At 43.6% G+C, this 22,747-nt stretch overlaps 1 protein-coding gene across 1 annotated transcript in view; it reads left to right on the top strand.

The window, feature by feature from the left end:
- htr4 (5-hydroxytryptamine receptor 4) overlaps positions 1-22,747 on the top strand; it is a gene marked incomplete at both ends in the record, with an annotated part of 95,423 nt that overhangs the window by 9,158 nt on the left and 63,518 nt on the right. The window contains 2 exons of the mRNA XM_079228452.1: positions 16,088-16,201; positions 22,282-22,482. Coding sequence (XP_079084578.1) covers positions 16,088-16,201; positions 22,282-22,482 — 315 coding nt within the window. The remainder of the gene's footprint in view (positions 1-16,087; positions 16,202-22,281; positions 22,483-22,747) is intronic.

Here is a 22,747-nt window from a genome sequence, read left to right on the forward strand (position 1 = left end):
CAAGTCATAGATGTCAGAAGTAAGAAAATATTAAATCAACATCTAAAATGTTAGCATCAGTAGCAATTACAGCTTTAGGTCAAACAAAAGAACGACCCGAAAAACGTTAAAAAAGCGTCATATAATTCAATAAAGAAAACACAAGTCACACCCCACCTTCCCTGCAGGAGTTTTGCATTTCAAACCAGCTATGCTAAGCTAGCGGCAGCTGCAGTTTATCTTCAGCCGTTTAAGCTATGCTAAGCTAGCGGGAGCTGCAGTTTATCTTCAGCCGTTTAAGCTATGCTAAGCTAGCGGGAGCTGCAGTTTATCTTCAGCCGTTTAAGCTATGCTAAGCTAGCGGGACCTGCAATTGATGTGTGTATGTTACCAGATAAAGAGAAGAAGTCTATTACAGGTCAGATACGAATGAAGATCCTCACAGATAGTCAAACATGCGCTGTGTGTGCAGTCAGGAAAACTGACTCATTCTGGCACGTGTGTGTGGGTGTATTCGTGTGTGTATTTGTGTGTGTGTGTCTGTTAATTTTGACACAGTACATTTGACACTTGAACAAAGACAGCAGGAGGAGGGGAATCAGACACAAACACAGTCAACACTATTGTGCAATGAATCAGGATCCTGGAGGAAACCTTCTCCTGGTTAAAACAGCCGCTGACGGCTCGTCTCCAAACAACCGACTCAGCGTTAAAGGGTCAGTTTGCTCAATTGATGATAAAATAAACAACTTCTGGTCTCGCTTTTGAGAAGTTCCTGAAACAGACGGGTGGTGATGACGAAGAGGAACGTGAGGGAATTACTTTAGAGGACGTTTTTTACACCTACAATAACCCTAATATGTCATCATGCCTGAAGCTGTTGAATAAAAAAATGTTTTTTATTCTCTCTTTTTTTTTTTTTTATAAAATCTGCAGTCAGGCTAATTTCTCTCAAATTTAGGATACAAAATGTGTTCAAATCTTTGTAAGTGAGCACCTCTCCCTTTGCCAAGATACTCAACAGTCTCTGGACTCTCCACATAAGGCCGCTCTAAAAATGTGCAGTTTTATAACTCAACGGCACAGAAGCCTCCAGTTTATTTAATGTTTATCTCACCATTACTTCTGAGTGTTTTTGACAATGCAACTTGCTTCACAGCTGCACTGTGATCTGGAAAGCTATTGCGACACTTTTGCACAGCTGAGGGACGACGGGTCGGTGAACGTTCCTCTCCTCAGCCTCAAAAACCTCAAAAAGGACGTGAAGTGAAAGCGCCGCTTTCCTTTCAGCTTCGTGCTCCTTTGACTCTTCTCTGATTTCTAAATGCTAAACCAATTTAGAGGTGTTTGAATTTGAATGTGTTGTAAATGTCTTGCCTTTTTATTATTTATTATATATACAAGGTTTTTGCTGCATTTTGATCGGGGGATTGTTAACAAGATGGACACACACACACACACACACACACACATGCAGTATTTTCCTCTTACTTTGACCCCGATCCTTCTTGCTTAAGAGGGAAATGTGGCGGCCGGTCTTGAGTTCAGCTCACGTGATGTGGGTCACCTCCACCTCTCTCTGTTTTCTACCTTTCCATTTCTGTCTCTCTTTCCCTCTTTAAGCGCCTCAGTGTCTTTGACTCTTTGATGCACACTTACTTACTTACTTACTTACTTACCTACTTGCTGGCAGTATATTGCACTCATCCCAGATCTTAAGAGCTTTAGCGGACGTACGTCCCGAGGCAGAAGACTCCAGAACCTCCCAAAGTCCCGAAATATACGCAGATCCACCCGGAGAAAGAGATGGACTCTCTGGCTCTGCTGTGTGTTTCATTTCATACTGCGGATGCTGCTGCAACATGAAACACACCTTTTTAAAGTTTGCCATCACTCAAATCCCCAAAACTGTTTCACTCATTTTCTTCATGTTTTGCTTTTGTAGTGAGCGGTGGAGACCAGACAGACGAAACATTGTGCAGATTTAAATCCACTAATTACACAGTTTCAGCTCATCTCCGCCTCCCATACAATTTAAAAACATGTTTCTAATTTGAGTGAGACGGTAAGTGATGGGAGAGATGTGTTGTTTATAGGCGTCGTGCTAATTTGTATTGATTTGATGCTCGATGTCTAAAACGGAGTTGTTTTGACGTGAAGTCTCGACAGCCTGTCGGTCCGTTGATAAGATCTGTTTCACGCTAACGAGATAAGTGGGACGTCTTTGTTGAATTTTAACAACAAATACGGCAGTGAATGAATAATGAGCTCGACTCCTATGCTCGTGAAAGGGTGATGAATGAACGCATCGCTCTGCTCATAGAGGAGCTGCAGGGACGACGTGTTGTTGAGGGCCGACAGGAAGTTAGCATGGGATTTTTGGAAATTATTTCAGAAATAAATCTTCGTGGCAAACAAACGTTTTATGTCACTTTTTGTGTTTTGTTCATCAGATAATCTTCACAAATAAAAACCACTTTTGTGATTTATAAACCGTAAATACGATCAGCAGAAGTTAAACGCTAACGTTGGGTTACCGCGGTCACACGCTTAGCTAACGGAGAACGCTTAGTCGCCTCATTTAGACTCTTTATCTTAACTACGTAAGAATTTAATGACTTATTTTATGTCGTAGAACAAAATGATAAAATCTCTTCAGCTTATTTCAGGCATCCGACCAAAATACATTCGCAAAGGCATTGAGTTTGAGACGAGGAAACGAGAAATAAAAAAATGCCGACTCATTCCAGCAGCACAATATGTGTCCTAATATCACAGTACACTCATCATATTCTACAGGTACTCATTAAACTTTACTGAACAGGAAATAATGCAATACGTGACATTAGACTAGGCCTTTTTATATTGTTGCAAACTGATTTGTACTGGTTGACGGACTGGTTGGCGGACTGGTTGGCGGACTGGTTGGCGGACTGGTTGGCGGACTGGTTGACGGATTCGTTGACAGACTGGTTGGCGGACTGGTTGGCGGACTGGTTGGCGGACTGGTTGACAGACTGGTTGGCGGACTGGTTGACGGATTCGTTGACGGATTGGGTGCTTCACCCGGCTTCGTCGGAGCGTCTCTCTCTGACCGAACAAAAGCAGATTCATTCACACTGATCTGAAGGTCTTTGGACTTTAACAACAGGTATTCTTCCATTGCACAGGATGTCACTGGCTGTGAGGTTGAGCTTCACAAACGGCAACTTTTCTCTGTGTGTAAGAAAGGACGATGCATAGTCCTTTAAACCCTAACCCTATTTATTGTTTGAGTTGTGTTTAGAGGTTGTACATGGGGATTATATATTATTTTAGCCCTGATTTCTATGTTTAATTTGATATCTAACATGTCTTTTTATTTTGTATTTATACCATGTTTTTTTCTTGATTTGTACCTTGTTACCTGATATAAAAGGGTTCATAGAACTAATATGGCATCGGAGGCTTTAGTGCCATTCTTACACACACACACGCACATGATTCCCTCTCTAATATCTATTTTATATCTCCCTCAAACAACTCCATTTTCTCAGCAAAAACTACTTTGTAAAGGCAACCTTTAAACATCTGGGAATGATGCATTCCCCTTCATGTACGGGGATTCATTACAATGCAAGAACTGTCCTCCATGGACAATTTTGCACCTGCAGTTGTGACGAATGACCTGGTGGGGTGGAGGTTTGGTGCCTTCATGCCGTCTCGGTACCAAACCGGCACCAGGTGCAGCCCATTTCCGGATGTCATCCGGATGAGGCCGACGGATGATTGATGATTGGAAGGGAAACGGACGCGCGACCAGAGAAACTCTGAGGTAATTGGAAGAGGCTGAACTGCCTGCGTTGCATTCCTCTTCAGGGTGGGAAGCTGCCAGTCACACCTCGTGCCGTCGGATAAAAATGGTCACGAAGACCGAGAAACGCTCACGAGACGGCGGCGCTTCATCTCCTCTCCGACACTAACGCGGTTATGCGAGGCCTCGCGCTGCTTTTCTGTCTCTAATGTTGTTTTGCATCGGAGAAGGAATTCGTCAACGACTCCGAGAAAAGTTTTCTGCTCGTTTCTCTCACTCCTGGCTGAATTAAGAACTGACACTCGAGGCGGAGGAGAATTGGACGCGAGGTGCAGAGCGAAAAAAAAAGCCAGAGCCTCATTATTCCTCCCGCATTTAAAGGGTGCATTCAATCTGTGACCTTCGAGCGGCCGGTATTTATAGAACCCGCGCGGCACGTCGTCGTCCACAGGTTTGTCGTGCAGTGAAGGTACATTGCAGGTAATTGCTGCAAAAAGTAACAAGTGATACTTTTTATACCTAAGTTCGGTGAAGAGATCAATTAATAAGAAGCGATTATATCCAGCTGCAGGGCCTGTAATGTAATGTCATACTTTTAGATGTCAATGCTCTTTGTAATTGGCTTTACCTGCTTCCAACACCTTCTGATGCTGAATCCACATTAGCCTCAGGCTGAGCATCAATTGGCCTTTTTTTTCCCAGGAGACATTTTTTATGTACTGTAGGAAAAGTAAAAATAACTAGAAATTGCATTTCCTGCTGTAAATGCGTTGGAATGCAAAAAGCTGAAGTTTAAAGCTTAAATATTTGAAAATATAGCTGAATTTAGCTGAAAATAGCGGAATATAGCTGAAAATAGCGGAATATAGCTGAATTTAGCTGACAATAGATGAATATAGCTGAATATAGCTGATAATAATAATAACTGAAGGTTTCGTCAACATTTGGATGTTTAAAAGGTGTCTGTAGCTGAACGTATGCAGAACCTGTAAGCTTTTGAAGTTGAAGAGGATTTGAAGATTTCCTCCATTGGATCCCATTCATTTTAATTTTCATAAAAAGCTTAATAATTCAAGTCAGAAATATGAAAAGGTCATTGCCATCGCGTCCTTAAGTAGCTGAATATTTTAATAGCTGAACGGTTTCTGTAGCTGAATATATGAAGGAGGAGAAGAGGTCCAAAATACGTATGGAAGAAATATAATAATAAAAAATGGTTGAATAAAGATTTGAAGAACAATAGTTGGAATGCTTCATTGAGTTGCTTCGTTGAGCTTCACGAGTTAAATGCAGGAATGAAGGCAGTTTCCTCTTAATTCAAATGTTCAAATGCAACAAAACTCTTGTGTTTCCCAAACTTCAATGCACACGTGTGATTCTACATCTGAGTATTGAAGTGTTGCTCTGCAGCCTTTGGAAAGTCAGATACTGTTGACCGACATGAAGAGAGGAGAGAAAGGGCTTGAGCGGGGTCGGAGAGGTCACGGACACGTCTACAGGAAACCTTTGGTCGGCTGAACTAGATTCCTACGGTGAGGCTACGGACTCTGAGAACAGAGTCTGAACGATTCAGGGGACATTGAAGCCGGTTTTGAGGATTTTCGACGCCGTGTGCCCCAATAATTGTTCGTTTTGATGGAGTTTTAATTTCCTGAATCTTTGTTTCCGACAGTTACTTTAAGCTGACTGTTGTGATATTTTAATGAACTTATTCTGAATCGAAAAAGACAAAAATACGATCATTATTTTGTTGACTTATCGTACGATACATAGACATGATCTCAATATTTGTTGTGTAAACAAAAACGCAAGTAAACATAAGAATGCCACCAACATGATGCTGGAATAAACAGCAAAGCCTTTACACGCCGTTGGGCCTTTCCTTCACCAACTGGACGTCCCGGACGGCAATGACTTTCATCACAGACACTGAGGACTCCGACTCTCCGGTGTGTTTAATGTCAGGAAGGTTAGTGGACACTTATTGTCCCTCCCTTTCCGTAACCTCGGTCACACACCATTACCGGCCCCCTGCAGGGACACGTTCAGGTGGACCGTCTCAGGAGAGCAGATGAGTTTCAGTTTGCTGAAATGAGCTCCGCCATTACATGTCCAGGAAACAGGAAGGCCTCGTTCTGTTAGAAGACTGGAAATGAGAATCCCATTTGTTTCTTTCACACCGGCGCCAACAGACAATGAACTCGGTCGTTAGACTCTAATTCAGGGGAAGATGGGATAGAAAGTCTTTACAGGTAATGTGGGTTTGGTGCAGAAAGGTTCAGTAGAAGGTGACGGGATGAGCCTCAATATACAGAAGGGAGGGTAGCCTATATATTATAACGAGTAACATATACAGCGATAATAGCACCTCTGAACAATATCTCACAAGTGTTACTTATTATTTTGAATGCAATATTATTAAAATAGACATCGTGGTGGCAGATATACTCCTTTTTTTTACCCAATTAAAGAAACATTAGCTCAGTTTTTAACCATGAATAGCAAAGATGAAGTGGCAACAAACCAGGAGAGGACTGGACACACAGGAGGAGGAAGAGCGACGAGTGAAGGATGAGATATAATAAAAATATTAACTGGAAACAGGGAACACAAGCCAGGATGTTTTACGGTTTATTTGGACACTTGTTTGCAGCTCTGATTGTCAGAGAAGCAGCTTTTTAAAAGCAGTCTTATATCAGTTTAGTTCTTTTAAAGCTTCATATGAGGAAACTCACACAGTCAACAAACAATAGACAGAAGACACAGTACAATGAATAAATAACGGCAATAAACGCCGTTTGACATGAGAGATGTTCCATCTGAAAGGATTCATTCAAAATCTGCTGCAACAAAAGAGCTTCTGGGTCTTTCAGCGGCGAGGCGTCTTCAGTGCATTGAGCTCGCTGCTTTAACCGCCTGATTTACACGCAGGATCAATGGAGAACTCTTTGTTTGTTGGATCCATTAGACAGAAATGCCCTTGGCAATCAGATTGAGTTATAAATGATGCTTTCAACCAATGGACACTGGCACCTGTAACCAGGCGGTGGAACGACTGGCTCTTTGTTAAAAGCTCCATAAAGTGAATTTAACAGACGCCTACCAGCCAATTGGAAAAGTATTTTCATTAAAGAAAACATTGACGTGGATTTTTTCCGTATTTTGACAACTTGTTTAGTCTCAACTGACTTTTATGAACATTTATTGAAGTTCTTTAGAATTCTTTATCATCTTAAAAAACACTTAAAACACTCAACCTGTGCAATATTAACAAAGTGTTCAAAACTGTTATATTTATTCTGTCTGTATGTCTATATATTTATATAATTGGTGATTGTACAATATTTTTTAACTGTTTTTATTACTGTTTATTATTTATATTACTTGTTTTTGTCTCTTCTGTGCATTTTACCCCGTTTGCTGCTGTAATCCTGTACATTTACAGTCCAACAGGACTAATAAAGGAATATCTAATCTAATCTAAAAGCTGATTTCATTCCAAACATCTTATATTCCTGCTTATGCTCGTGTTTGACAGCTTATACCACGTCGCACATCCATCTGCGATGCAGGAAAAGAGCTCGTCAGTCATCTGTCAGCCGGTCAGAAGTCAACTGACAGCGGCCTGACTCGGGGAATTCTTCCTGCATATCCGCAGGACCAAATGAGCAACGTGGAACGTGTGTGACGGGCAACCGGCAGCCGCTGATGCCCAAAAAATACTAAAAAATGACATTAGCAAGCCGCTCGTGTTCTTGGCCGCTCCTCGGACCGACAGGGGAAGCATAATATGTACGACCAACCTTTTCCCATTGGTGTCGATGTTTGTTGATGCAGAATTTAGATTTATTTTTCTTCCGCTTCCTGTGAAATGACTCCAGAATTGAAATACATAAACAGGAGGAATCTCCTGCACGCTTTCCTCTTTTCGAAGTTTATGATTTCGACTGAAAAGATGCGAAAATGTACATAAAGATGCGGTCTGGCTTTGACAAAATGTCTGGGAAATGAGGCGTTATAGTGTGCTGATGGACACATCATGTGTGCATGTTAGAAACACTGTGGAAAGACGTGTGTGTGTGTGTGTGTGTGTGTGTGTGTGAGGAAGACAAAGGTAAAGCCATTATTGAGGAAGGGATGACTCTCCATCGTTGAGAGAAAAAGCTGAAATTAGGGAGTAAATGGGTTGTGATTGACATCCAAATGATTATGTGTGTTTGTGTGAGTTTGAGGAGTCTGAATAGTGAGTGTGTGTGTGTGTGTGTGTGTGTCTGAATGATTGCCATTGTGCACTGTTGATGATAATGATTGCTTCTCTTCTGCAGTGCATCTGGTACAGATGGTGTTTTCCTCTTTTTTTTTAAGCGATCCCTTAACGCTGTCGAATCTATTTGTCATCGCTCGTGTGTGTTTCGTCTCTACTTTGTCGCTCATCCTCCGCTGCAGCGTTTTGGGCCAATTACAGCGTCGCGTTTGCACAAACGGCTTCGGCTCTGCTCCGGGAGGTGGAATCGATGCTCTGCCGGTCGGGAAGTTGTCAGAAACTGACGGCTGGAGCCGAGCCGAGTTCGCCTCGAGCCGTTTTTATCACCGCTGGAGGTTAAAAGCTTCGAGACCCCTGCGGGGGGGCTATTGGGCTTTGGAGAGCTCGCTCAGTAAAGCGCTGATCTACAGGGGAAGTCGAGGGATTTGCACGAGCTTGACATTTACAATGGTGGTGACGGATGCACAACAAGCTTTTATACGCTTCAGTTAGCTGCGTCAAGAAAAACCGGATGAAAGATTTGCTCGTTCAAACCGTCGTCACAACCAACGTGTCCCTGAATGAGTCCGGATACAGGTCAAGGCCGACCGTCACCTCTTGCTTCGGCTTCCTGGTTTTTCATTTGGTTGCATGGATTTACTTCAGAGGCTAATTCTTGATTAGTAAGCTCTGTCGAGGTCTTTTGAAAACACGCTTGCGGCGACTAAAAGACTGTAAATGCTGCACAGGGTTCTCACGGTCACCCAGATCATGGACATTTGGTTTAAAGTCATGGAAATCCATTGGTCAAGTCATTGAAAAGTCATGGAAATTGGGTTAAAAGTCATGGAAATTTGGTTAAAAGTCATGGAAAAATCATGGAAATTTGGTGAAAAGTCATGGAAATTGGGTTAAGTCATGGAAATTGGGTTAAAAGTCATGGAAAAGTCATGGAAATTGGGTTAAGTTATGGAAATTTGGTGAAAAGTCATGGAAATTGGGTTAAAAGTCATGGACATTGGGTTAAAAGTCATGGATGGAAATCCATTGGTCAAAGTGTGTATGAACCCTGCAGCTGAGAGGTGGGATCTGGGGACGTCCAAGTCCTAAAGGAAGTAGAGATATGATTGGTCACACTGGACACGATGGGCGTCGCCGTTTGTGATTCTCAAACTAAAATGTATTGAAACGAGCTTTTAGAACCACAATTATCTTAAAATCTTCTAACTTTAATGTTGATGATGGATAATTCTGCAATGAACCAGGATTACGTTCAACGGTCCTGGACATGTTCTCACGTCTAGTTTCTACACACATCGTCTGTTTCTGCATATCTGTGCATAACATCCAGAGAACGGAGTGAGTGAAGCACATATCACGGTACCATGGGTACAAAGAAGATGGACTCTGGTCTCCTGCATGAAAGTTCGATGAGCATCTTACGTCTCACCTGTAATTATAAGGACTAATGGGCTGTTATAATAAAAACTGTGTGCACAGATAGGGAGAGAACAGTAGGTCAAAGGTCGGCCTGTTATCGGTGATGGTTCTCTCCCTAATGATGATGTCGTTGTCTGGCTTTTGGTGTTTCTTTTATTTTAGTTTTGCCCAATCTCAATACTTCACTTGTTGAGTGAAGTGTTCTCGCTCACCGTGATCTTTCGACCAGGTCTGAGTTTTATTTGTCGGAGCCGTCAAAAACACTTAAATGCTTTTCAACCGCCGGCACTTTTCAGCCAGCTTGAGTTCCATACCTCCTCTCTGCTGTCCGCGGTGAGGTAAAGACAACAGAGCCTAAAAGGAACAAAACTTCAGTCCGACCCTCCAAACAGAAAGCTGTCGCCCATCAGAGGAGAACCTCGCTGCTTGTAGAGCAAAGAAAATAATCTTCTGTGACTGGAAACAGACGGCAGGTAGCAGAGCGAGCCGCCGCCGCCGCCGCGGCTAAAGCACCGCGTCAAGAGTTGATTGGCAAATTGCAAAGGTGTGTAATTCCAGATTTGAGACGAAAAAAAGGCTGTAAATGATGTTTGATTTATTCATCCTGCAGCTGGTGGGATTTGGGTATTTTTTTTGTTTATTTAAAAAGATTACATACAGGTGTTGGGCTTGAATGGTTTCATTCTAGTGGCGGTTTATTTTGATGTCCCTGTCAGAACAAAATGAGAGATTTTAGATGGATACAGATGTGAGATAGAAAAACATTTACTGAAGTTCAGGACTCAGCCTCTAAAATATGATTGTTTTTCTTTATCTTATTTTACACAAAGACTATAAATCACTGAGTTTGTTAATTTGAAAAGAAATCAGGATCAGAATCAGAGACATTTATTCTTCAGGTATGTTTGCAGAAGGTAGAAAGAAGGTGCATAACATTAGACATTAGACGAGACAATCAACAGTGCAATAGATGTTAAATTAAGTACAAAATAAATGTAATTGTGAGAGAGAACGCTCATTTCTGCTTGAATAAAAAAGTAATCAAAAAAGCCATCTTATTCATCTAATGCTTTTATTTATAGTTCTTTTGTCCAAAATGTTCAAGCCGAGTGAACCACCCAGCAATCACAGTGTATGTTTACTCCCTTTCACTCACAACCCTCCTCTCTCGCTGGTCGTGACCCAGCCATCTATCTCGACACATTTCCCTTGTTTGTGACGCCGAGGAGCCGCGTTGTGGTTCCAGTGTAGACGGCGCCACGGCCTCCATGCCAGTCTGCACAATAGCCGGCTTGTCTTTGCCTGCTGGGAGGGAACGCTGGAGTCCAGACAGCTATTGTTTGCAATTAGGGATTCCCACTTAGGCCTTCAGCTCCAGCCAAAAATGTGTTTTTATTTTTTTTTATGAGAGACAATGCTGTCGATAAGATGTTCACACACTGTCTGGTGGAACATGCGGTCGTGTTTGGTGAGCATGAAAAGAGAAAACAGGCTGAATGAGGGACAACGGACTGGGTGGACTGGGTGGACTGGGTGGACTGGGTGGACTGGGGGGGATCTGGTCAGTTGGGGTGACCTCCGTCACAGAAATGTGCTTTAGTTGGATCTATGAAGCTGCTAACCAGTTATTAAATAACTAGAAGGGCACAGAGAGAGTGCAGACCTCTGCCAAGGCCATTTTTATGAGTGAAAAATAATATAAGTGATTTGGATCCGCTCCAAACTTAATGGACTCGTGCTGTTCCCAAGAGGCATGGATATCGGGATAGTAGTTTTAAGGTAATCCTGCTTCCAAAACAAAACAAGGAAATAGAACATTAAAGGTCAAATAATATGTCACAAGAGTAGAGGAAGAATATTTCTGGTGTCCGCTGATCCAAAAGGTAAAAGTCAGTTGAATCATCAGTACAAAAGATTTCCAAAAAGATGAATATCTGGTTCTTTGATCAAATAAAAAGCTTGTTTATACAAAGGAAAAATGCTCAACTATGACTCCCATGGTGCATTTCAGCCAGAAACCTTCATGATGCAGCAGCAACAGTTTCCTCCGGTTCTCTTCCAGACTTGTAGGCGTCGCCATGGTGAAGCGACTATGGTCTGTATTTATTTTGCTCTGATTCCCTGACCGGCTTCTTCTCCACAGTAACGAAGGCTCATTATGCATCATATCAAACTCACAGAAGAAAAGAAAAAAGCATGAAATACTTTGAACTGATGAGAACGACGTACATCCAAAGTGTTTTTATACAAAATGTGTGTTCTCACAGTCCGTTACGTAATCTCTGTTTAGCGTCTGGCGTGAACAGCAGGGATCGTCCTGATGGTCCTTCCTCAAAATGCTCAGACCATTCAAACCCACCCGGTTGAGTTGCCCCCTTTTATAGGACAACTGTTTCCTCGTGTCCTCAGATGCACGAGAACTTTCTAGGCAGAGAGCAGATCTTACATGATGCATGACGCTGCATGTATCATCCGAGCCTCTGTGCACTCCACTCTGCAGGGCAGCAGACTACAGGTCCCACAAACCTCCTTTATTTTGAATCGTATGTGTTTTTTAATAGTGCTTTAATGTGCTGTTCTGTCCGCTCCAGCAAACTTCTGCTCACAACTTTATTCAGGGAAGCTTGAATTAAGTAAAAGTCAACACATATTCGCTCTTCAAACTCATCAAATACTGATGCTTGGTTGTCAGTTTTTGGATGAGTCAGGGATGTAGGTTTACTTTGCTTCAAGGCTTACTGACGCAACACAAGCACTCGGGTAGGTTGAGGCAACACAACTACCGTACAAGTCAGGTTACGAGCCGCTACTACCTTCGGTCAATGTCCCCGTTAGCTCCCCACTGTAGCCAGCTGGGGCTCCTGCTAGCGCTCCGTTACTTCCCCGCTAACTTCAGTTAGCTCCCCGAAAGCCACCGAAGGTAGCGGGACCAGGCTCGACACCCGACTTGGGCAGAGGGGACGCGGGCAGTAGCAGCAGCAGCAATGGGGAGCTAGCAGCAGCACTAGCTAGCGCTGCTCCTAGCTTGCTACAGCGGAGACACTGACCGGAGGTAGGAGCGGCTTGTAACCCGACTTTTACGGTTCTCGGTAAAGTTCAGGAAAATGTTGTGGTTTGGGTTAAAATAAGTATGTTTACTACACAACTAGCGCAAACTACGGAAATCACGTAAGAAAACTACTGAAAATAGCAACTTTAACTTGCTTCACCCATCCACACCTCCCTCCCACCAGCTCTGGCGTTTACCGTCTAATAATGATGGAGATGGGTTTACATGGGAGTTTGTTTAAAGTCCAGTGTGTGTCCGTCTTTGAGGAGTTGGTAGTGAAACCAGGTTGTAAACGAGCAGCAGACAGACACACATTTGCATGATAAGATGAATGACTAACGTAGCTTGTGGCGTTGTAGCAGACTGCGATGACATCATCTCCAGTCGAGTGTGAGGCGAGGTGAAACTAACGACGCGCACAGACATTTTAAAAGCTCAACGTTTTGAACGCACGTTCCCCGTGACTCGGCCGAGGCGCCGGAGGCGAGAGCTCCTGTCCGGCTCACCTCGGTTTGACGTGATGCGTTCAGTCAGACGCTCAGTCGCCTCTTCCGGGCCGTCTGCGCGGACCACCGAGGCTCCCGCCCACCAGTCATCAGCTGAAGAGAGGAACACACAAAAAGACCCCAAAATGTGCTCTTTGGATCCAATCAGCGGCACTTCAGCAGCTTGTTTAGGGCCTGATATGGAGCCACTCTGAGGCTGTGATGCTGGAGATATGCTGAGGCTGAGTAGGTCATCTTTTTTTCCACTTCCTGTTCCACTTCCAGCTAAGATTACATTTTCCCTCATTTTTTTTTAAAGATTTTGCCTCAGAAAATCACTCAAACCCTAGAAAAAACATGCAGAAATGAAGCCGGTGACGGATTGGGGCTTTTTGACAGCTTCCTGTCTGGAGGAGGGATTCCACAGTCGACCCTCATCTGTCCTTAATTGGCGCCGCCAGCTTGCTGATTGCGCAGCAGAAGTTTAGCTTAGCTGCGGGTCAAAGTTCACGCGTCTCCGATGTCGACAAAGTTGCGAGCGTGCGTTCGGCCCGGCGCTCTCCTTTCGCCTCGTCCACCGTTTCGATCTCGTCCACCGTCTAACAGGTTTGAGAGCGAATGAAAGTATGCAGAGAAGAGCTCCTCTTGGACATCTGGATAATCCATTCGGAGCACACGGAGCGGATTAAGAGACTTATTTGTTGCCACAAATGCCTCCAACATCTCACTTGTCAGTGTGTTGAGCCACAGCCGGATCACAGAAGGAAACTTGCAGAGGAATGCATGCATTATTTGATATATATAAATATATATAACACATTTACGTGATGCGGAATAAAAAGCACAGCCCAGAAAATATCAAAACACTTTTAAAAATCTACTTTTGTGACTTTTATTCCGTTTTTTAGAGATGGTCTTTGGCAGTTTGAGACAATTTATGTGATCTATACAAAAAAAAGTTGACTTGACATCTGACCTTTAATGAAATGTTCAATAAAAAGGTAAAAATGAAAGAACTAAGATGAACATTTTGTTCCCGCTTGTCATTTGCAAGTGTTACTTGCCAGCAGCTTCAGGACCAGAAGTTGTCAGCTAACTAATGATCAGTAAGCGAGGCTCTTTGTACGCTGCTTTACCGGCGGCGGTGCTAAAAGGTGGTCGCTATACCATCACTCGTACCAGCGTCTCGTTCGGGGGGAAAGATCGGACTGCGCAGCCGACAAATTCAAGATGAAAGAAGATTAGTGCGGCGTTGGAGAGCTTCTTTTGGGATAATGACGCTTCTGTTGAGAAGCTGTCAGCGTTCTCTTTCGCTGTCTTTAGCGTGATCAAAGAACGAGCCTCATTTGCACACCGGCACTTTGCTGTTTGAACCTCGGATGGTGAGAGTGAAATAATTTGGCGGAGAGGGACTGACGGATTGCAGATAACGTGGACAGGAAAGACAAATTGATACAAAATTGCTCCTCAAAAACATGTGATTATAAGTGGACGGTAGAAAGTGAAGACGTGGCTTCTGTGATGGAGCGAAGTCGGCGTCGTACTCCGGGTTGGAGATGCGTCTCCTATGTCAAACAGGTCTGAGATTAGAAGTCGCTTTCAGACGGCTCTTAAACCACACGGCCCGCTCTGAGGGGCTTTGATTCATAACTCCTGTCGACTGCTTTGTTCTACCGGGAGACGTTTTGTTGGAGCCGTGTCAAGGTTATGTGCATCGTCTGCAGTTTTATGACGTAAAATAAATATAGGCTCCTGCCGGCGCGTAGGGAATTAGCACCCGCCTGAGTCGGACTCACGCTGGGGTTTCTTCACACGGGACGAAGAGGTGTCCTGTCAGAGGATCCTTGATCCGCTCATCGTCAATCACCTTGGATGAAGAAGCACGAGACGGCAGGTAGATTGATGGTTCGGAGTCAAAGAGGTTGAGTTTCATGCCTGTGAGCTCTTTGCTGCAGCGATGAGAGAAGACTCCATTGTAGCTTTGATGGCATCCAAATGTATGGACTTCATTTTGGATCATTTGGAGATGTGAAAAGTCGTATTTTCTGTAATTATTGTTAATTAATTGCCGCGTATTCCTTTCGTTAATCAGCTGCTAGACTTCACAGGTACAGGTGGATGCTTGGGAAGCAGGTACTGATATGTACCCGGATATGAGTGGAAACGTCTCCGAATGCGAGATGATTAAAAGCGTTAAAGTTTCCGTTTTTCAACTAGACTGAATTGCTGCCCACGGTCGATTTTTCAGAGGTTCAAAATCTGAGATTTGAAGGGTGAATATATGGAAGGTGATGATGTCTTTCAGTACTGGAGCCACAAAAAATCCAGCCATTAAAAATGTCCACAAAAATGGAGCCAAGCGTGAAATCAACTCTTCGATCGACGTGATTCTTTGATCATTATCGGATGAGCTGCTCTGAGTAACCACTAAGCCTTTCAGTCAACTACCAGTGACGGATGTTAACATAAACAATAATAATAAATAATAAATAATAAATAATCCTGTTTTCCATTTATTTTTCTGCTGCCATGGTGTTTTCTGCAGCTCATGTTGCCGGTTCCTTCTCCATTTGTTCCCAATCAGGAGCTAATGGGAAACGCATCCCTGCTGCGACCTGTGTGTGTGTGTGTGTGCGTGTGTGTGTGTGTGTGTGTGTGTGTGTGTGTGTGTGTGTGTGTGTGTGTGAGCAGTCGGTCGGAGGAGGAGAAAACCTCTGGGATGTTTGTGCTGCAGCTGCTGATTTTAAACGTGTATTTTGACTTTTGTTTTTGGTTCTTGGACGTTTTCACGACACCAACTTATACAAAATAAATCCTCCTTTCTTTGTCTAATTCAATGTTTTTTCTTCTTGCCATAACTCTACCTATTCCTGAACTTCATTCAGAAGAGTTGAGTGAAGCCGTCAGTGGGAGTGGATTCTTTTTTTTCACTTTTTTTTTCCCACTTTCAAAGATTGATTTTAACATCATTAAATCTTGTCTAACTGCAGCTGAACTCTTCTTCTTCTTCTTCTTCTTCTTCTTCTTCTGTAAAAAGAGGCAGACTGTCTTTTCTCTCTGCAGAGTTGAACTGATGTGTTTTTTTGGTGTTTCCATAGCGACAGCATGCCAAAGCGGGTGGCTCTGATCTGCTTCCTGTCTCTGGTCATGCTGATGAGCATCCTGGGAAACCTGCTGGTCATGGTGGCCGTCTGCAAGGACCGGCAGCTCAGGTGAGACAGGGCTTCCTTTCCTCTCCCTCACACACACACACACACACACACACACACACACACACACACACACACACACACACACACACACACACACACACACACACACACACACACACAATACCTTTCATGAATATGTGAAGCCTAATGAGAAACGGCAACAAAGGCTGGGACACAGGCAGAGCCGATAGGTGATGATGACGGCCAGTCCTCTTCCTCCTCCTCCTCTTCCTCTTCCTCCTATTGCGCACCGTCTCTCTGATAGTTGGACTCTCTCTCTCTGTCCGTCTTTCCATCTTGCGACACCTGCCATGAGAGCCCAGGGTGACCGTGTGTGTGTGTGTGTGTGTGTTGGATTGTGGGAAGGATGAATGTATGGAAACAAAAAGCAGCTGTGTGTGTGTGTGTGTACGGGGAAATAAAAAGTAATTAAAGTGAGCTTTCATTTCTGTCTATGAATGTGTGTGTGTGTGTGTGTGTGTGTGTGTGTGTGTGTGTGTGTGTGTGTGTGTGTGTATATTTAAGAAGACTGACGAGTGTCAAAGTCACCGCTGTGATGTCTCACCTCCCTGAGGAGAGAGCGATGACACACCATCTTTGTTTGTCCCGGCCTCATTGTCCTTCTGTCCACTGGGAAACACACACACACACACACACACACACACACACACACACACACACACACACACACACACACACACACACACACACACACACACACTCCTGCTGAGTGTCCCACTGGGTGACACAATATAAAGCATAACTCTGAGCACATCATTAATAAAACAACACAACTGTCATCCTGTTGTTTCACAGCAGCCGTCAGCCGGTATCTTCTAATTTATTTTATTTATCGCGGGAACATTTCACCCACAAACAGACTGTACTTGTGTATCAATCACTCACCGCGCGGCGCCTCGGATTCTTGAAGGAAACCTTTTTGTTTTCCTGGAGGAAGTGAGCCGGCCATCAGCTCATGAGGATGTTGTCAAGATGCAAACCAGTTTGAGACTCAGAGATCCCAGTGCATCTCTGCAGGGTCATGGAAGCAGAACAATCTAAGCAGAGTTGGACTCACGATCCCGTCTGCATGGATTCGGTGGTCTCTCACTCAAGAGCCGGCTGTTCGATCCCCGTGTGAAACAAGAAGTCTCCTGTTGGTATTTTAACTTAATTTATCCGATCTTCTCCTCAACCGATCAGTCGTTTTGTCGCCTAAACCCAAGCTAAATATGTCGCTTATGTCTTTTCCTAAACTAAGTAAGTTTTGTTATTTCGAAGACAAAAGTTTTGAAAAGACTGGATGAACGTAACGAGCAGACATTGACACGTGATGCTGCACTTTTGTAGGAAAACGCACACAAAAGATTAGGATTATTCATAATCATAAGGATCATAAACATATATTATTACGAAGCGAGGAAGCACTGGGCAACAAGTGAAGTCTCTGCAGCCCGCAGGAGAGGAAAGCTGCCAGACACACACACACACACACACACACACACACACACACACACACACACACACACACACACAGGCGGAGGGTGATTCAGACCGTGCTACACCGCTCATCAATAACTACCACACAAACACAGACACTCTTACCAACCACCTCTTGCTTCTCTCAATGTGTCATGTCGTGTGTGAACAAGGAACACACACACACACACACACACACACACACACACACACACACACACACACAGCGGCATGCTGTTTATACCTGACAGCTCTAGTTGTGGTGATTAACCTGCAACTAGAGCTGCAGGATCTTAGTCTTCGTTTTGTATTTTGTGTCTCAGAAGCATATTCGTGCATTTAAACTGCTGTTTGCAGGAAAAATAATAATTTAGATTGTGGGTGAAAAGTCTGATTATTGTTTTTATTGCGATAAGCAACAATGCTAATTACTTTATGGTACTTTGTTTTTGTCGCTTTATAGTCAACACAGGCTTTTACTACTTTGGATTCAACCCCACGACACGACACTGGCATTATTTTATTTTTCTACAAAAAAGGAAGGAAAACACCCTAATCTAACCAATTTAATAAATGCAATAATTATATGAATAAATATGAACAAAAAAAAATCCTCTCAAAGTGGCTTTAAAAGGCTTTAGGGAAAGATTAGCATTAGCATTTCAATCCACTGCTGTTGGTAATCACCATGTTGTTGCAGAAGCTTTTAACGCCTCAGGCACTATTTTACAAAAACAAAAATATAATATTTTTCATTGTCAGTGGAGTCGTTTCGTTCTCACCTCCCAGCAGCGTTTAATTTATGTGTTTTTAGCCTTGAAATTTACCCAACCAGCCAAATCAACAAAGTCTCAAACTAATTTCCCCAAAACTTTTGCTATGTGACGATATCTCAGCCCCATAGTTTGAGCTATAATCACAGTATTTAACTTTTAAAAACCTAATTGTTAATAAAGGATTTAAAGAATGAACGTGTGATTTAAGATGAACATTCATCCTCATCACGTCCACTGATCCCCAGCCTCACCATCCCTTTAATACCGTTTATTTATTCCCAGCACTTTAAGCTAAACACGATACGTCATGCTAACTAAACACGACGGCTTCCCGCTCCGGTCCGTTAATGGTTTTTAAACTGTCCTGAATTACAGCCAACAACCATCGTGCGCGTGTGTGCATGTGTGTGTGTGTGTGTGTGTGTGCATGTGTGTTGTGTGTTTAAGGATACAGTATTTGTGTGTATATAAACCTCATTAATCTACAGGGGGCGCGCACTGTTTCTGCGTGTTTCCGCTCGCGTTCGCTCATATATTCACGTGTGTTTTTGTGTGTTTTCCGACACGTGCACGTGAACATATGTGCGCGTGCACGTCCGACATGATTTACGTGCGGCGCGGCAGACAGCTGCTTGGTTCCAGCACTAACAGCCTGTTTTTAAAGGCTCTGTTTGGGTTAGTGACGGCAGATGGAAAACCCTCACAGCCGTCCGCCGCTACGACGCTATTTATAGATGCAGAGCGTCCTCGCTGCAGACGGCGTGGGGACGGACCGTCACTGGGATGGCTGCTTGGTGGGATTCCTGTCTTTACAATACAATGGACTTGACTCAAACTATAATCTATAATCTACTATGGTAGTAAACGCTCTCGGTTGGACGTCGTAACGGCGTGTTCCTATACGCTTGTTACGTGTCGATGCTACCGTAAAAGTCGGGTTACACGCCGCTACTACCTTCGGTCAGTGTCCCCGTTTGCTCCCCACTGTAGCCAGCTGGTGCTCATGCTAGTTCCCCGCTAACTTCCGCTAGCTCTCCGCTAGCTCCCCGACAACCACCGAAGGTAGCGGGACCAGCCCCGGCTCGACACCCGACTTGGGCAGAGGGGAAGCGGGCAGTAGTAGCAGCAGCACCTGGGAGCTAGCAGCAGCAGCGCTAGCAGCAGCAGCGCTAGCAGCAGCAGCGCTAGCAGCGCTAGCAGCAGCAGCGCTAGCAGCAGCAGCGCTGCTCCTAGCTAGCGCTGCTCCTAGCTTGCTACAGCGGGGACACTGACCGGAGGTAGGAGCGGCTTGTAACCCGACTTTTACGGTACATGTGTTTGTTCAAAAGAAACTTCCATCTACACAGGAAGTTAGGTTTAGGCAACACAAAAATCCTCTCACTTTGTGTCGGCAGTTCTGGTATTCGTCACGCACAACGCTGCACAAGAGAAGTGTGTGTGTGTGAGTGTGAGTGTGAGTGTGTGTGTGTGCGTGTGTGTGTGTGTGTGAGAGAGAGAGACAAACAGAGAGGGTGAGAGTATTCATGCATGCGTGTGTGTGTGTGTGTGTGTGTGTGTGTGTGTGTGTGCGTGTGTGTGTGTGTGTGTGTGTGTGTGTGACAGCGTGTGTCTCTGCTGCATAATGAACACATATCAGATCAGAACCTTGTTTTAAGTTGTAATTGTTCCACACTGTGTGACAGGAATAAAGTAGCTACTATCAGCCGAGTAAACAACAAGTTATATATATATATATTATGTATATATATATATATATATATATATAGCCGTTAGCCGTTAGATGAGCCGTTAGATGCGTTCCAACAACGTGCAGAACGTCCTCCGTGTTCACAGGAAACAGTTTTCCTCACTTTTAGGTTTACTTGCGCAACAAAACTACTTAAGTTTAGAACAATATTTGGGTTTAAATAAGTGTGTTCCCTCTCTGCCTCATCTGAGTGCGATGGGACCGAAACAAGCGGTTTATAAAGCAGTGGCTCGTCCACACAGAGGACAGATGCGATACTACAGATGTTCAAAAAGAAAATGGAGACGCAAAAGAAACGTGTTTAGTAACGTGATAAAAAGCTGTGATTTAAGAGTTAAAGGACTCTGACGACCGTCGACGGAGGAGATGAAGGTAAAATGTGTCCTGGGGTTCATTTTATTGTCGTGTTTTATCTTTTTTTTTTTTTTTATCTCAGCAATTCCTTCTCCGTCCTCGCCTGTGACAGCTGTATTGCTCCGATAAAGAATAAAAAACAACTTTTATCCCAGAGAAAGGGAAAAGACTCGACTAGTTACTACAAAGTGGATTTTCCATCATCATGAACCAGCTCTTTCACAATGAATCCACGTGAGTCTCTTTCTGTGTCTCCACGCTTTAATGCACCTCGTTTCAAATTGAGCGATTGTCGACTTTTCTCAACTTTTCATCCCTCCTCCTCTTCCTCCTCCTCCTCCTCCTCCTCCTCCTCCTCCTCCTCCTCCTCTTCTTCCTCCTCCTCCTGCTCCTCCTCTTCCTTCTCATCCTCCTCCTCCTCTTCCTCCTCCTCAAAAGAATGGAGAGATGGATGGTTTCTCTTTCCTCTATGTTTTTGTATTCTCTATTATTTTTGCTGGTATTGAAAGACGGGGATCTTTTCTGCCTCCGTTGATCTTAGAGCTCAATTATTGTCTAATTGGCTTTAAATCTCTATGGAAGTCATGTTTCTTAAGTCTATTATATATGAATTGTAGTGCATTTTCTTTCACAAGTATTACACGTACTATATGAAAATAACCTGCATCAAAACAACTTCGGTCTCGACTAAACCAATTTCGGATGAACTTTCTGAATTAATATTTGTAATATGATGGTGATTCCTATCTGCTGTGTAAGAACATAAGTAAATATACGCAGTGAGAAAGTTGTTTCTGTTGGCTGTATTCATTATGAAAAACAACAACAAATAAGCTGTCTGCCAATCTGTGCCCATTACCTCCTTAATAATGTGATTCAATTCATATGCATTACTAAATTTGGCAACTCTAAATGATGACAACATGCCCACACACACCGCCGTCGTGTTTATTTTCATGCAGGAAGTTTAAATCCAAAACGTGCCCATTTGGTTTTATAGTACATTTAAAAACAACGGAGGCTCTTTGTGTTTTTCTCTGATCACAAAGACCTCTGGAGCGGCTTTGTTGTTTTTCTATAATTGATTTTCGCGGTTCTCTCGATCATAAGCTCGCCCACACACAAAATAAACAACTCTCTTTTCATTGAAACAATACGCCTGTTATTGGTTATTGCCGCCCCACAGTGTAACACTTACTGCACACGTGAGGAAACATCACTGGTTTTGATCCGAGCGTGGACCCGAGGCGTGAAGAGGAGGGAAGAGGCCGAGGTCTCCAGTTTAACAGTGAAAATGAAACGTTTTTATTAATCAAAATCATATTTCTCTAAATGGGGTCTTGTTTTTTCCAAATAAAACTGTCAAAGCAACGGCTTACATTTCATCTACTTCACACTTCTTCCATTTCATGATCTCTTTTTATATATATATATATACTTTATTGGTGAGATTGCACATTATGATATACAAGTATTTCCATTTTTTGTGTATCTGTTGATCAACTTACAACAGTAAGGAAGAAAATATCAGGAAAGTAAAGCAAACAAAGAAAGTAAAGTAAAACATAAGAGAAAATACAGATAATATTGTGTATTTCATGACCTCAACATCTTCATCAGTGATCCTTCATCATCTCTTCATCGACCACGAGGAGGGTCTCGCACCAGAAGGGTAGCGGATGTGCTCCTCTAAACTCCTCCTCTCCTTCTCTTCCCTCCACCAGGAAGATCAAGACCAACTACTTCATCGTGTCTCTGGCGTTTGCCGACCTGCTGGTGTCGGTGCTGGTGATGCCGTTCGGCGCCATCGAGCTGGTCCACCAGCACTGGATCTATGGCGAGACCTTCTGCCTGGTGCGCACGTCGCTGGACGTCCTGCTGACCACCGCGTCCATTCTGCACCTGTGCTGCATCGCCCTGGACAGGTGAGAGTGTGTGTCGGTTAGAGTGTGTGTCGGTTAGAGAGTTCATGTACGTGAGAGAGGGAAATTTCCAGGAAAGTCCGAAACAATGGCAGGAAGTAAAGCAAAAGCATGTTTAGGTAAATAAATACATGTAAAAGAAGAGCTATACTTTCTCTTCAAACACCTAGACTAGATCTTTCCTGAGACAGGTGGAGACCTCAAGAGGTGATTGAATCAGAGCTGCCGTGATCTACACTACATGAAGGCTCGCAGTCTGAACTCGGCC

This window comes from Taurulus bubalis (genome assembly GCF_910589615.1).
Source record: "Taurulus bubalis genome assembly, chromosome: 13".
NCBI lineage: Eukaryota > Metazoa > Chordata > Actinopteri > Perciformes > Cottidae > Taurulus > Taurulus bubalis.